Here is a 15173-nt window from a genome sequence, read left to right as displayed (position 1 = left end):
AATGCGCGGGCGACGACTCCGTATTCAGTCCACTCAGCCCACCCCCAGTCGTCCCAGTCGTAAGAGCTGCTATGCCGCCCCCCCCAGGACACCAGGCTATTGCACCCACTAAACTCAAAAAGATGCCAAGTCCATTGCAGGCCCAGGCCCCGATCCGGGCCCTGTCTCCAGGCTCTTACCGAGTAGTGCTGGAGTGCTGGAGTACTATAATACATATATACTTCTCACATGTAGCCCCATCCAGGCCTGCAAGGCCCAGCTTCTTGCCAGGACAAGCACCAGAACGACCCCCAAGGACGACCCCAAGGAACGACTCGAACGAAATCGTGACGACCCAGACTACGACGACTCAAGGACGACGCCACCGAGCAGAAACCTTAATGCTCCCCCTCACCCACTGCTCACTTTAACCTCATGTCCCTTGCGGGCTGTGTCTTTTTTTTCCCTTCTGGCCGTGGAGCGAGCAACCTTGCTGCTGGTGGCGCGTGAGGTAGTGACGATACGATAGACGCTCCAACACACAACACTTTTCGCCTTGCTGAGCCCACACGTGCGCCTGTTGCCATCGACTGTTCGCCATCAAACCGGCATTTTCCGAAACTCTTTTGTGCTTTCCAGAGTAAAGTTTGCAAAGAAAGCATCACAGAGTTGTATTCTGAGGAGCTGGATTTGAATCGAAGAGCAAAAGGACCGTCGTTGTAGCACACTTGTTCACATTCTTGTCCCGTCCAGCCCACTGGGGGCTTGCATTCGAGGCCGCTTAGAGTGTTGGGCAGAGCTTATGTCCTTGGAGCCTATCGGTTGGTCAGCTTGGCACATCATCCGGTGCATATAGGTACCTACCTGACCTCCTCGCTCGTCCACCATCGCCATCAAGCAGCCGCGCGTGCGCTGCCAGCAAGCCCCAGTTTCTCTAAAGAGGCAAAGCCCACAAGCCCGAGCGCCGTTGCCGGATTCCGAGACGCCATAGTCGACGCCTGACCCGAACGGCAGCCATCGCAAGCGTCCGTCGCCACCATCTCGAGGCTGTTGCGGCTCCAGGAAGGGGGGGAAAGCTTAGTTGCGGGTTTCGCCGTCGATAGAGGTAGCCCAAGCTCGAGGCCCGTCTCAAGTCACAGCGTCAGGGAGGGAGGGTACCTTCCCACCCCGAGCCAAAAAGGTGCGACTCTCGGTCGTCGTTGCCGTCAAGGTCCTTGGGTGTTGACGTCGTATATACGGGATACGTGCTACTTCCGTCAGCCCTCGTCTGACCGAAGCTGGGCCACACCTTCTCGACAAAAGCCATAAATCCTACCGGACTTCATGAAGGTTTTCAGCGCACCCGTATCTGTTCCTCACTGGGAGGTGCCAAGAACGAACCTTCTCTCGGCCCCCTTGGCTATAAGACGGACACCTTGGGCCTCTCCGACAGCCACCGCCAGCTCTTATGCCCCGTTGTCTGCCACCCCGTCTGCCACCATTGATAGCTCAAGCCCACGCGCCCTACCATCCGCCTCCCCCGAATCGCACCAAGATCCGCTTCACGCCATGGACGAATCCCACAGAGGCTACCCGCGCCGCCCCGGCTCTGAGTCGCTGCCGCCCTTCCACGTCCCGAACACCAATGCTAGTTCGGGCTTCCAGGTCGGCCACGGCTCCAGCTATCTCCCCTCGCCCTCGCAGCACTCGCCGTCCACCAGTCTGCCTAACAATACCAGTTTTCCCCTCCCCTCGCCTTCACACCACTCTTCGTCGGTGTCGCTGTCCAACGCGAACAGCTACCATGTCCCGACGACTGGGTCCCAGTTTTCGCACCAGCAGCACCAGCAGCACCACCAGCAGCAGCAGCAACACCACCAGCATCAGCATCAGCATCAGCAGCAGCAGCAGCAGCTCCCTTCGCCCACTCACCACTCCCCCCCCACGGGAACCCTAGGCGGTTCCAACGAGTACCATCATGCTCCCTCGTCCGGGGGCAACTATTCCCTCTCGACGACTTACCCTGTGATGGCACCCCCTAGCCAGTATCGGCCCCAGAACTTCTCGTACCAGCAGCAGATGCCGCTGCCCGGGAGCATGTCGGGCCTGCATCATCATCAGAGCGCCATGGGCTTCCAGGGAAACCCCCACATGCACCACATGCCGCAGCATTATATGTATGCCACGCAGCCGGGGCCGCAGCAGCTGGACCGCCCCTTTAAGTGCGACCAGTGTACCCAGTCCTTCAGCCGTAACCATGACCTTAAGCGGCATAAGCGTATACACCTGGCCGTTAAGCCCTTCCCTTGCAACTACTGCAGCAAGCAATTCTCCCGCAAGGACGCCCTCAAGGTACGTGTTGTCCCAAAGGGGGGGGGGAACCCCTCCCCCCCTTTTCCCCGTTTATGAGTGACGAGAGGGGCTAACATGTTGGAAACAGCGCCACCGTCTTGTTAAGGGCTGCGAGGAAAAGGCCAAGGCCAAGGCGAAGGAGCTTGAGAAGCAGATCCAGAACCAGGGGAACGCCGAGAACAAGGAGAGTGGGGAGAATGCGGAGGGCTCAAGCCGTGGCGCAAGTAGCGACCATGCAGGGAGTGCTGAGAATGAGCCGGGAAGTCTGCCACAAAACCCTCCGCAACCCCCACCTATGGGCTGAGGGCTTTGATGGAGGAAGGTTGATGTGTTCAACGTGTACTACATCTTTGTTTGTTGTTGCGGCTCTTGCCGCTTGCTTTACCAGCATTTCAGCGATGGATTGGGGGGGAAGGGGGGGGGGACTTCCGGCCACGGGGGCTGCATAATACCATGCATCATGGATACGTGTATCGATCTCGACACTGGTCTGGATAAAGTAATGGGGCTGCTGCTTCGGGTGCTGGCATGGACCAGCATCCTGGAGTCGGACATGCCTGTAATATTGTTAGATACCCCCAGGCGGTGTTTTGCGCAATACCAGTTGCGCAAATCGAGCATGATAATGAAGGGTGGGGAGCATTTGAAGTTACACAAAAAATCATTTGTATGCATTTTGAGCGCGTGTCCCCTGCCAGTCGAGTTTCTTTGAGAGTGCGAGTGAAAGTGTTTTTGGGACTCGGTGCTAGGCAAACTCCCGAGAGACGTGAAGAAGCAAAGTGAAGCCAAGAGACGGACGGGATCATCAGGGCCCGCCCCTCCTTTTATAGCAATAGTACTCGTACTATAATTGTTTCGGGACCACGTTGGACTTTTTGTTTTCTTTTTTTTGTCAAACGAAACATGTCGCCGATTGGAACTCGGTTTGCGCATGGCGTTTTCCACGAGGTTCTCGTTTCCACTTCCCGACACTGCCGATGAAACCACACTCTACCTAATACACGCCACTGCTGAATACATGGCATATTGCAGTAGACTTCCCGGGTATCTCGGGGGGGACTCAAATCCCCGAAATGGGGGTGGGGGTTTTCTTGAGAAATGAATTTAACACAATGAGCTGGTCCGTCGATGGTTCGCTCTCGGTGCTAATAGGAAGTCGAGGTGTCACTACCCTTGGAAATAGGAATATGAAGTCCAAAAACCAATGTGCTAGATCAATGACCAATTAATATAAGCAGGAAAGTCTCATAGGTGTTCTTATTGCCACCTGAGCTACTACTTATTAAGTTGCTCGCCTGCACGGTAACCTCCTAGTCCCCCCTGAGCCCCGAATCGGCAGGCCAAGGAGATCGAACAGTCCAAGCCATGTTCACAACATTCAGCCCGTACTCCCCCGATGATCAAATTTCTTTCTATTAATATTAGCGGAACTAAGTTTTTACTCGTTTGTTCATGGTCCTCATACTGCTCGACTGGGCACCCGGTGACCCTCGTAACGTTACACCTAAAATAATTGCACTCGGGCTCAGGCACCGCAACTGATCCGCTCGAAAGGAGAGGTTCTGTCGCATATCAATGATGCATATGCCAAAGGCAGCGCCGCAGTTGCAGCTGAACTTGCAGCAAACTCCTGTTACTCCCCTAACCACCCAGGGTACCACGGACTTGTGAGGGATGGTTGCTTTTGCCTTGAGATATAACGAAGACAACACGAGTGCGATGCCCTGTCGAAACCATCCACTCAATCCTTGTAGGTTATGCTATTTTTCGATGATACCCAGGGAAGCACGGCGCGGGCACCCGATATATAGCTAGAAGCCCAGAGGCAGAGCAATCCTAGAAATAAGCCACCACCTCCGCAAGCCAAGGACTCCAGGGCACCAAGCCCCCGGAAAGCGTCTTTGAAACACTTTAGCCCCCTTGTGAAGCTACAGCCACTGCCGGAGTCTACCTGCCGTGTTGGTCATGGCCCCCATTCATGTGGTAGAGACCGGTTCACGGGGGCGAGACCATAACCCACGTGTGTAACCAAGTTAGAAATGGTTACTCTCAACTTCAAACAACCTACGACAATTAGGCACGAATTCCCAAGTAAATACTAGTATCATCATGTAGGAAACCCATCCTCGTGAACCTCACCCAAGGACAACCTTCGAAGATCCCAACCAGCCCGACATCACAAGCCATCCAACCCCGATATCAAAGCTTCTCGACTCCTCTTCTTTCTCTGCCTTTCTCCCCATCACACACACACCCCGCCTTCCCTTTGGACCCTAAAGAGGGACGGCGTTTCCGCCATAGGTCTACTACGTGTATTGGCCAACCCAGGAAAAAGCGCCACTTTACCCAGGTTCTTGGGACGCTCGGGAGCCGTTGGCGCCACGCGGCCGCCCAAAAAGCGTAGACCTGTCGTCCCGAATTGGCAAGTTTCTCGATTTCTCAACGGGGGCCAAATTGCTTTTCTTTTCTGGGTCGTGCTTCCGATCCGTGGCTTTTTTAAGCTTTTCAGGGTTCCGGGTTCTCCGCGTTGGAGCAAAACCGTTTGAAGATGACTTCCTCATCGGGGATCGGTCCCGAGAATATCGTCGCCTTTCCCCCACTTACTCTAATCGGTGAGCCTCGGTGAAGCATGTTGGTCCTCCAGGTGCCAATACTGAAAGGGGACATACGCAAAAAGATGTAAGAGCAGGTGTCATATTATCTAGATAGAAGGGAAGCCTCTGTCTCCTGGCCCCTCCTATATTCATCAGATCCAGTACCTTCCCAGCCATCACTTCTCATACTCTCATTCGCTACCCGCCGTCCGGGCTTCATAAAATGTTCCCTCTGTCACCGCTCGCTGTCGCCACCACCACTCTACTCCATCTGAAATTCCAATTCCGACGGACCCAGATCATCCGAACGCAGGTATCCGTCAGAGAGCACGGCAAGCTAGGATAACCTCCAAGCATGTATGCTCCTCCCGTATAAATGAACCTCTCTCCAATCAACTTTCCCCCATCACCCAACGACGCGCTGAGGTGCACAAGTAAAATAAAAAAACATCCACGGTTGGTCCATCGTGTCAAGCTTGAAGAGTTGTCGGGGATTCATGCAAGAACTAGTCCCGTGGAAACAAGCTGAACGCGCGCCAGGCAGTGCGATCGAGACCAAATTAAAATTGGCCATAACAACAAAGGGAAAGAAGAGAAGCCAAAAATGCAAAATGGCATATCAACACCTTACAAACGCCGAATCACCACCCCTCCAACCCTATCAGTGGAGAGAGGTGGACCAGGTCGAGAGGCAGACTGTTGAAAGCCGGGTATCAACGACCAAAGTCCGAGTCCTGTTCGAGCATCTCATCATGACTGATGGTGGTTGTTTGGGGCCATTCCAGGCTGGGGCGGCATACCCGACCCGTACCCCTGATTCCTCTGCACGTAGTTCTGGTACGCCATGGCCTGCTGAGGGTCCATGGGCATGTTTGGAGGCATATAGTTTCCAGCTGGCATGTGAGGATTCTGTGGCATGCCGGGGCGGTTGCCTTGAGGTGGCAGGTGCTGCTGGGCAGGCTCTTCGGGCGAGTCGACCTGGTCGGGGCCGTCGACACCGTTCTCGTTGCCAGCAGTGGGCTCGGGTGCATTAAGGCACGCCTAGAGGAGAGGAGCGCGTTAGCACAGAAGTCTTCTAGATGCGAATTTCCTTTCCCCCGCCCGCCACGGTGCAACGCGGAGCCGCGGGGTGGGACGATGCGCAGTGTGGGAGAACAATGCGCGCGAAGCGACGTACCTGGATCAAGTTCTTGCCCTCAGCCTTAGTGACCAACGGTTGCAGCTTGGGCGTAGTGAAGGTGTAGACAAGACCAGTCTCAGACACGACCAGCAGGAGGACTTGGGTGCCAGTCAGGACGGAGAGTTCATAGGCCTGCTCACGATTGTGTGTCAGTAGGAGGTCATCCACAGTAGCTGCGTTAATTGCAGAGGAGCGCGACGCGGTCAGTTCGCGACGCTCGGGGCGTGATGGTGCGATCGCGAGGGAAAAGGAGGAGGTAACTCGCTATGGCAATGGACGCGGCTCAACTGACCTTCTTCATGATTCCCGCCTTCCGCTTGGAAAAAGTAATGTGGCGGCGAGACTTGTCGCTGATGAACTTGATCTCAATCTTGCGACGCTCCCGGCTGCCCTTCTCATCATCATCGTCGTCGTCGTCGGCGGGCGCAGGTCGCTGGCGCTTGACACCGCGAGACTCGGGGGCGGGAGCACTGCCATTGCCTTGCGACTCTTCGAGCTCGGTAGGCGAGTTCTGCTCGTGCTGATCCGTGATGTCGGCCATGATGAAAGTCGTGCAGTGTCAGAGGGTTTCAGTCCAATCCAATCGTCTGTATCACACAGAGCAGGCTGGAAAAGGCAAAAAGTGGTGGAGATACTGCTTTGAGCGTGGTGCCGATGGATCTATACTGAATCTGGAGTCGAGGCGGAGAGGAGGGAAGTGCCCTTTCTGTCGCAGAAAGCTGGTTGGGCGCGCTTGCTTTGTCCCTCTGCTGACCTGAGCCTCTGGGGGGAGCCGGGCCTTGGGCTGTGCAAGCACGCGTGCGCCAGTGAGTTCCTCAGGCAGGCACTCCTCAGGAAAGCAGCGGGGTGGGCGGAAACAGCGAATGACCAGGAAGGAGATGGTCGGCTTAAGTTTTGCCTTTGTTTGGCCGCTAACGGGCTTCTAGACCAATCAGACACGCCGACTCTCCGCAGGCGCTTGCTAGCCACCATATCGACCCAGAGGAATGCTGCATCTTGCTGGGGCCAGAGGCCAGCTGGAGGAGCAGCAGCCGCACTGGTGCGACCTTCAGGGGGTCCACAGGGCAGGAGCGGAGGACCATCATTCGACAGCACCCCCAGCCTGACTGATGCATCACCGTGCAGGTGCGCACGGTAGTTCCTGTATACAGTGCGAGTCTCTTGCTGGCCGTCGACGGGCAGGATTTACCGGCCGATGGAATTCGCACCTTGCACTCCGAACCGAAACCTGGCCCGGCTTCTGTAGAACAACTGATCAGAATAACAAATTCAATATTTGGTTACGCCTAGAAAATATTAAGCTGTCTATATTAACGAGCAAACTGAACTCGAGTACGGATAGTACTTGTAATATTCTAAAAGAGACCTCTTCTCACGATACAGGTGCTTCAACCTGGGTACTGAGCTATCACAGTGCTAAAATGTTTTAGCTACATCCCACCGTCGGCTAAGGATCAGGGAGCTCGGTCTCGACTCTCGACTGCGATTCTGCAGCTTCCCGACGGCACTTTCCCTACCGACGCGCAGCGGCGCAGGTCGCTATCTTCGCCTGTAATCTGAGAGTCGCCGCAATTAAGTTGCTGATTACTAGTAGATGTCGGATATCTCTGCGTCTCATCCACCAAAATTCCATGTTTGATTGAGAGATTGAGAGATCACCAGAATTTCTCAGACAATCTGGGAGTAAGACGCCGAACAGTTGTTGCTGACTCTTGGACAGTGCGTCAAGAGGCAGCATGCATGGAAACCTGGAAGCCGGGGGTCCAGCGGGGAGCAAACCAGGATGCGATCCGTGCGTCAGCCCGGGGGCGGCAACTCCTCAGCCCACCATCACTGACCATGAGATTCACCCGTGCCCCGGTTGGCTCATGTTCCAGTTGTCTCCAACGGAGTCCAACCTGACAGCGGGCCAGACACTGACAGCCAACGAAGTACGTACCTCAGACACTCAAGAAGCCTCCACGAGAGCAGTTTGTCTGTATTATCCTGGGCAAGATGCGCGGTGACACAGTTGCTCCCGAATTCTATAGGAGATGGGATATGGGTGTCTTGATGATGACAGCATCCCGACAGAACACCAGTCGATCTGGTCTTGGGAATGAGACAGCCGAAAGCGATCATGGAGGCTGGCTGCCCAGCGACTGGATGTCCAAACCATTCCAGCTGCAAGTCTCATCAAAACACGGTGTTCGGAGGGCGGGCCCAGCCTGCCTATCAGTCGTGTGTCCTTACACCGATCAGCAACAGGATTCAGCACCCCCATCCTCACACACGAGGACCGTCAACTGCTCCGCCACCCCAAGACGGTGTGGCCGCCTCCAATGTTAATCTGTTAACTGGCAGCAGTTTATTCCATTTCCTCGTCTCTGTCGATTGGATTGGAGACATTGCTTTTCCTCCCCGCAGCCCAGACCCTTTGTAGCGCCCACCCGCTTTGCTCCAAGGCATCCACGAGTGGAGAAACAGGATGGTCGCGATGGCCTCGGCAGGGGGACTGCATCACAAGCCTGCTTGGTTGATGCGGGAAGAACAGTTCATTCAATTCCATTCGCGATATTATTATCATAATAGTCTACGGAGGGTAAGTGTTGGCGAGCCTGCCCCGTGATGCTCCGTACAACAAGTGCCTACCGCGGCTGCTCCTTATTATTACTCTGTAAGGGGGGGTCCTGTAAGTGAGCGGAGACTCAGCGAGCGAGAGGGTCCGGATTACGGACACGCCACGACGCGAGGACACAGGGACAAGCAGAAGTCATGGGGAGGGGGGGGGGAAGACGAGCCTCGATTTCGCATCGTCAGTCTCACCAGCAGCGTGGATGGAAGTGCTATGGAACTGGAGGCGAGGCTTTCCATGATGCTGTGACGCAAGAGATCACTTCCGTAGCGGGAAAGGCGTCGGGTGAGCCATTCGCGAATGAAGAAGAGGAGGACTTCCAAGAATGGCTTTGTCGTTGGCGATGTCAGCAGTACCTGTGACCTGAGCACCGGGCGCGGCGCGGCCGCCGCGCGGGAGGTTGGGGCCCGTTGGCCCAACAGGGGGCCACAGTGCCACACGGGCTCGCCGAACTGCGCGCCTGCGGAGGCGGAAGAAAGTTCCATTGTGACTGCGCGGGATCCTGTCATCAATGATCCTCCGAAGTGTTGTGAACTTGTGATTTCTACATTTATTCTTATGTACGAGCACGTCCGCATACGACGTACGGTGGAGCACAGGCTGCACGACAAGACATCGACCATGGAGACTTGTCCCGGTTGGGCAGCTGACACTTGGGACAGTGGATCACGAATGGCTCGCGATACTAAGGTACGTAATGTAATTGCTATTACAGAGTACTAGTAATAGTAGCTACGAGACTAATATACACATCCGTACATATAATGCGCACTATGTAATATGTATTACAGGGTAGACACCTGTCAGTTTTGCTGATGCGAATAATACATCAATGCACAGTCAACTTGGGCTAGAGTGCAATGTCCGGAGGCACCGGGCCACGCAGTGTGCTCACTTCTGCAGGAGAGGGGGCAGAAGAGAGTGTTGCTACATGTAGACGCAAAGCGAGGGAAGAAAAGGCAAAATGTATTATGCGTACCCCTGGATTAGCATCTGCAGTCGGTAGGATCCCCATGCGAAACCAGTTTCAACTTGGCCCAGGCCTGGAGCTGGCATCGCGTCGCGTCCCTCATCCATGTCGCGCCTTTTCTTCTTCTCCTCGTGACGTTCGAGAAAGTGGGACTCCCAAGTTGCCACTCATCAAAGATGCCACCGGTGTCGGAGACTTGGAGTAGAGGCGTTTTAGTACTCGTAATGCTTCGTCGAAAGGGCAGCCTCGTCCTTGAACGGCCTTTTGGTGGGCACTTACCCTGTAGACAATACACACATGACTGCGCCTTCCATTTGACCTCTCAAGCTGCCCTTCTCTCTAGCGAGAAAGAAATTGGCGTTCTGCTTGGTAGATTTTTGGAATTTCTGAAAATACGTCACCAAAGTTTCACGATGACTAGGTGTCTGTATTTTTGCGTGATTCTTATCAGTTTTGGTGCTTTACACCAGTGCTAAAAGGTGCGGTGCACACACAACATACGTAGGTTGAACCCGCCTGCTGGCTGCTGACTCCCCGCTGGTGTCGTTGACTACGTGAACAATAGGGCCGACATTTGATTCCCAATAGAGGGGAACATTGGAATCACTATGTGGTTCACACTCAACTCGAGCCGCTGCCATGTCACCGTCTCGTCTCGCCTTGTCGTCAGAGCTCCCGATCGGGGGATGAGAGCATGAGATGCGGGGCTGTGATTGGGTGGTGTCTTGTCACGAACCAAGCGCTGCTTCAAGACTCGACTCTGAAACGGCACATGTCGGGAAAGATAGATGAGACAGACGTTCTGAAGTAGAATAGAAGCCAAGCAATATTTAGCCCGTATGAATCTTATTAATACCATGGAGATTTTGTTCGGCTTGTCTTTTGATCTCGAGAAGTGGGAGCGATGCCCCTTCGCCACCAACCCATCCCAAGGCGTTGACAAGACGCTGGACGTCGACCCAACAACAGCTTCCCTAGCACACAAACTCACCTTGATAGGCAGAGAGAGAAATACTTGATATTCTGCTACCATGGTCAACAAAGTCCTCTTCTCTGCTGCCCTGGCAGACGCGCTCTTCATGGGCTCCGGCATCCTCGAACTGACCTTCTCCCTCGTTGTCCAGAAGGATATGAACAGCGACCCCTCCGATGGACGACAGGCTCTCCGTAACGTCGTCTACCAGCGCATGCCACTAAACGCCGGCATAGTCAACGCGGGATTCATCCTCGCCGCCTTTGTCGCCACCATTCCCGGCCTGCTCATGCAGTCAACGCGCGGTTGGGTCAAGCTCGCGGGCTACCTTGTCACCTTCTGTGCCGTCTTCACCATGTGCGTGGGCGTGTACCTGTGGGTAATGACGATGCGTATCGGTCAGGATTTCTTCTCCGTGTATATGGACCTGGAGCCAGAGGTGCAGGGTCTCATCCAAACAAGTGTATGTGCTTTGACACCCCTGGAGAGGTAGTTAAAAAGGATTTGTTGGAGGGGCAATACTGATGATGACTACTTGCAGTTCGAGTGCTGCGGATACTTCAACAGCACGTCGCCCGCCTTCGTCACTAATCCGACGTGTCCGAGCCCGGCGGCTGCCACTCTGCTCCGAGGTTGCCAGAAGTCCATTGCGAACTTTGCTAACCTGCTGCTCGACGAAATCTTCACTGCTCTTTTCGGTGTTGTCGGTAAGTCTGGCGTCTTTAGCGTGCTGGGTTTTCAACGATATGCTGACCACCACCACCCAGGGGTTGACGCCTTCTTTGTCCTTGCGCTCGCTTGCCTCTCCAAGGACCGCAAGGATCGTGAGTGGTACCGGCGCGTCGACCGCAAGAAGAGCTACTGGTAGTCCTCCTCTATCAAGGGTTCGTGGCAAGGGGTAGAAAGCAGAGGAAAAACTTGCTCCATTTCCCGGGGGTCTCATGGCATGAAAGAGGGTGACAAGCTGGAATTCGGGCGACGGCTCTTCGCCGCTCGATGACTGTAAATTCAAGATGGTATAGAAACAACTGCGACTTTCCAAAAGCCCAATCCCAAAATATTCCAATAATACCCATGTGTATCTATAGTACGCCTTCATCGCCGCGCAACTCCGATGCGTGTCCAACAGTACTCATACAGCAGAATCATTACGTCTCCTGCCGGCTTCATCGCTTCCCCGCCCGTCTTCTTCCAGATTGTCTCCGAGAGACAGTGGCGACGGTGACGGTGAGGACGGACCGGCTGATGCGCCCATCGAGCTGATGGAGCCTCGTTTACCTTTGTCCTTCCACCACTTCAGGGTGAGCATGTTGCCCAGAGACCCTGATATCGAATCCTCCCTCTTGCGGGAATTCCGACGTGCCACTAGCCCGGGAAACCCGGTGCTCTTTCTGCGGCGTCTAGTAAATTTCCTCGGCGTCGACTCTGTGCTAGGCCCGGGTTCATCCGTGATCGCTGAGCCGCTAAAAATCCTTCTGTTGTGTGGTAACAAAGGAGATGTCTCGGTGCGTCCTGGGATAGTGCTGGAACGCATTCGCCCAGCTGGTGTAGTAGGTTCGTCTTGATCTTCCAATTCCCCCCAGATCTCCGCACGCTCCGCCCACCGGAAGCTCTTCTTCCGCGTTGGTGTTAGGGGGGCCGTCTCGCCGTTGATCTGAGCAAATGTCTGATAGGTTGAACTTGAACGGTCGTCTTCGACTGCGGACTCTGAGCTGAGGAGAGACTCTTCTTCTCCCTCGGTATCGTCCACGAGCCCGAGTCCCGGGGCCAGTGATGATTGTCCGACGCCGGGGGTGTGTTGCTCTTCGCTGAGTCGCCACGAAAGAGCTAAGACTCCCGAGAGCAGAATCACCGTCCCGAGCGCAATCAAACAAGCTCTCAGGGGCGAAATAAGGCTGGTTTGGTCGAAATAGATGAGGCCATCCAGAATGGCAATAATATTGTAAATGCAAAAGACAAGGGGATAGAGAACAGAAGTCGAGACCAGCTTGAGACCTCGGTGGAGATAGTAGAGTTGCGATAGGGCCAAAGCGATCAGAGCAAGGACTATCATCCAAGACTGCCAGTACACAAACTGATTCGCACCACTGGCCGTCCTGATAACAAGTTCAACGGAGGATTTGGCGAAGAGAAGTGCGTGGGCGGACAGAATGCCACTGATGGCGCCGTACACTATCCCGCGAACCAGACGGAACCTGGCATTATGTGAAACGCTTGAGACGTAGTTGACGACATCCATGATGACGGCAATTGCCACCACAAATAGCGCCTGTAGGATCATCCACACGATGAATGGTTTTCGAGCCAGGAGGGTGAGTAGCTCCTTTAGATCGTGGGCTGGTGACGGTATTGCTCCGAAGATGGCGATGAGGACTGCACCGGACGTGACAAGTGTTGTCCCATAAAAGCTCCACCGCGTAAACGGCTCGTGGAGGATGATCGTCGCGCATATCGAGTTGAACACGAGGCCCGCAGCTTGTAGAGTCGAGAGAACAGGGAGTGGCAGTGTAGAGATCTGAACCGAACTACCAAGGATATTGGCGACTAGAAACATGGCCATGCCCACCTGCCATCGCCTCCTCCGGTATGGCGGTCGGCGGATATCGTGGGGTCCTTTTTCGTCTTCGAGGATATGCGACTTTCGTTGTAATGTCAAGCCGACACTTTGGACGCTGGTCGATAGAATGCCCACCATGATTCCCAGCTATTGAAACCCGGTCAGTCAGCAAGATAACACGAGCGCGCACTGCCGAGCGGCGCCATTCCAGCAAGGGGACGTACGGCTATGGCCCCTCCGGGGGAGAGACCACCTAGAAGGCCCATTGCGCCGTACTATCCAGACCCGTGCTCATCTGATGACAGCGGCGGGAAGGGAGATATTTGGCTGTCGCATAGGGGCAGTCGTCGTTGTGGATGTGTAACGCGTCTTGGGTCCCGACGGGTGGCTGTGAGTTGTCTCGACAACGGCTGGCTGGGAGAGTCGGGCAGAGCTCCAAGCTCCTCGGTATTGGCTTGCAGGTGGGAGTGGCGAGCTTGGAATGACCAAAGTCGCGAGCGATCACTTCGGTGAATGGCCGAAAACAAATAATCGGATGGCGATTTCGATAGTAAAGTATAGATACACAAGCAGTTCAACTCTTGTCGATGGTGGTACTACATTCGTTGGATCAATGGGGCCGGCACCTGATGCTCAACGTAATGTGACCTGCGCTGAGACGGACTAAGTGGTTGAAGATGTGGCTGTGCGATCACCTGAGATCAGGTGATAAGCGGCAAGCTGTTCCCCTGAGTGGCAGTATTTAGGGCGAGTGGTGGGGGCTGCGTCTAAAAACTGTGGCTCGATCCTGTCGCCTCGAGCTCCTGTGGCTGGTGAGTCTCAGGATTGGATCTCGTGCAGTCAACAGCTGGGCTCCATCGTCATCAGCTCCAGTGCAGCACTCCACTCTGCATTCAACCTCCCTAGCCTGCCATCGACCCGCCGACTCGCTCGTCCGTCTACAATCTGCGGGGAGCGTTCCATCGATCCTTTAGTCCTGCCTTCACCTTTCTCCGGATAGTCATTCATTCCTCGCAGACCCGCCCATCATGTCGCAACACGCATTGTCCGACCAGCAGGTACGCTGACGACGCCAGCGACGTTGGCAACCCCCCCCGAAGCGCCAATGCTCGGCCATGCTAACCTCAGCTACAGGTCGACAATGAGCTCCGCAAGATGACGGCGTTTATCAAGCAGGAGGCCAAGGAGAAAGCGCACGAGATCGAGATCAAGGCCAACGAGGAGTTCGAGATTGAGAAGTCCAAGCTCGTCCGCCAGGAGACCGACGCTATCGACACCCAGTACGAGAAGAAGTTCAAGCAGGCCACCATGTCTCAGCAGATCACGCGCTCCACCGTCTCGAACAAGACGCGGCTCAAGGTCCTTGCCGCCCGCCAAGAGCTGCTCGACAGCATTTTCGAGGAGGCCCAGAAGAAGCTCGCCGACGGCGTCAAGGATAAGGCCAAGTACCAGAAGACGCTCAAGGGCCTCATCCTGGAGGGCTTCTACGCGCTCAACGAGCCGGAGCTGAAGGTCCGGGCCAGGAAGAAGGACTACGATACGGTTAAGAAGGCAATCACCGAAGCTGAGCAGGAATACAAGAAGGAGGTTGGGACGGACATCAAGGGCTCTATCGACGAAGAGAACCCTATGCCGGAAGGATCGTATGTTGCTCCCAATTCTGGGAAAGAAGTCGACACAAATGCTGACAATTATCGAATAGAGCTGGCGGCGTCTTCGTTGTTGGCGGAAACGGAAAGATTGAGGTCAATAACACCTTCGAGGCCCGGCTGGAACTCCTCAAGATCAACGCTGCGCCCGCAGTACGGGAGGCCCTCTTCGGAAAGAATCCCGACCGCAAGTTCTTCGACTAAACCTCATATCTATCTGCACCTACGTATATTCACGCATGATTGGAGAAGAAGCTGTTGCAAGTTGTTTCGTGTCATCTGGTATCGCATTGTCTGGAGCCGTCTATCTAGCTTAGAGGCTGTAT

At 54.8% G+C, this 15173-nt stretch overlaps 5 protein-coding genes across 5 annotated transcripts; 3 read left to right on the top strand and 2 right to left on the bottom strand.

The window, feature by feature from the left end:
• Positions 1–1527: 1527 nt before the first annotated feature.
• Positions 1528–2614, top strand: ACO1O0_005530 (C2H2-type zinc finger protein; the record flags this gene model as incomplete). Its single annotated transcript, XM_083194948.1, has 2 exons — positions 1528–2310; positions 2399–2614. 2 exons carry the CDS (start codon positions 1528–1530, stop codon positions 2612–2614), a joined length of 999 nt encoding a protein of 332 aa, XP_083049861.1.
• Positions 2615–5654: 3040 nt separating this feature from the next.
• Positions 5655–6625, bottom strand: MCM1 (transcription factor MCM1; the record flags this gene model as incomplete). The annotated part of the gene is made up of 3 exons (XM_083194947.1): positions 5655–5945; positions 6082–6216; positions 6377–6625. 3 exons carry the CDS (start codon positions 6623–6625, stop codon positions 5655–5657), a joined length of 675 nt encoding a protein of 224 aa, XP_083049860.1.
• Positions 6626–10699: 4074 nt separating this feature from the next.
• ACO1O0_005528 (uncharacterized protein) lies at positions 10700–11509 on the top strand (the record flags this gene model as incomplete). Its single annotated transcript, XM_083194946.1, has 3 exons — positions 10700–11104; positions 11183–11348; positions 11409–11509. The coding sequence occupies 3 exons, from the start codon at positions 10700–10702 to the stop codon at positions 11507–11509; spliced, it is 672 nt and encodes a 223-aa protein (XP_083049859.1).
• Positions 11510–12104: 595 nt separating this feature from the next.
• Positions 12105–13464, bottom strand: ACO1O0_005527 (uncharacterized protein; the record flags this gene model as incomplete). The annotated part of the gene is made up of 3 exons (XM_083194945.1): positions 12105–12153; positions 12246–13345; positions 13423–13464. The coding sequence occupies 3 exons, from the start codon at positions 13462–13464 to the stop codon at positions 12105–12107; spliced, it is 1191 nt and encodes a 396-aa protein (XP_083049858.1).
• A 762-nt stretch (positions 13465–14226) lies between these two features.
• On the top strand, positions 14227–15051 carry VMA4 (H(+)-transporting V1 sector ATPase subunit E; the record flags this gene model as incomplete). The annotated part of the gene is made up of 3 exons (XM_083194944.1): positions 14227–14256; positions 14333–14841; positions 14901–15051. The coding sequence occupies 3 exons, from the start codon at positions 14227–14229 to the stop codon at positions 15049–15051; spliced, it is 690 nt and encodes a 229-aa protein (XP_083049857.1).
• Positions 15052–15173: the final 122 nt, after the last annotated feature.

This window comes from Amphichorda felina (assembly GCF_050947745.1).
Source record: "Amphichorda felina strain 45539 chromosome Unknown scaffold_5, whole genome shotgun sequence".
In the NCBI taxonomy this organism is placed as follows: Eukaryota; Fungi; Ascomycota; class Sordariomycetes; order Hypocreales; family Bionectriaceae; genus Amphichorda; species Amphichorda felina.
The sequence above is the reverse complement of the archived record's forward strand: the minus strand, read 5'-3'. Positions and strand labels throughout refer to the sequence as shown.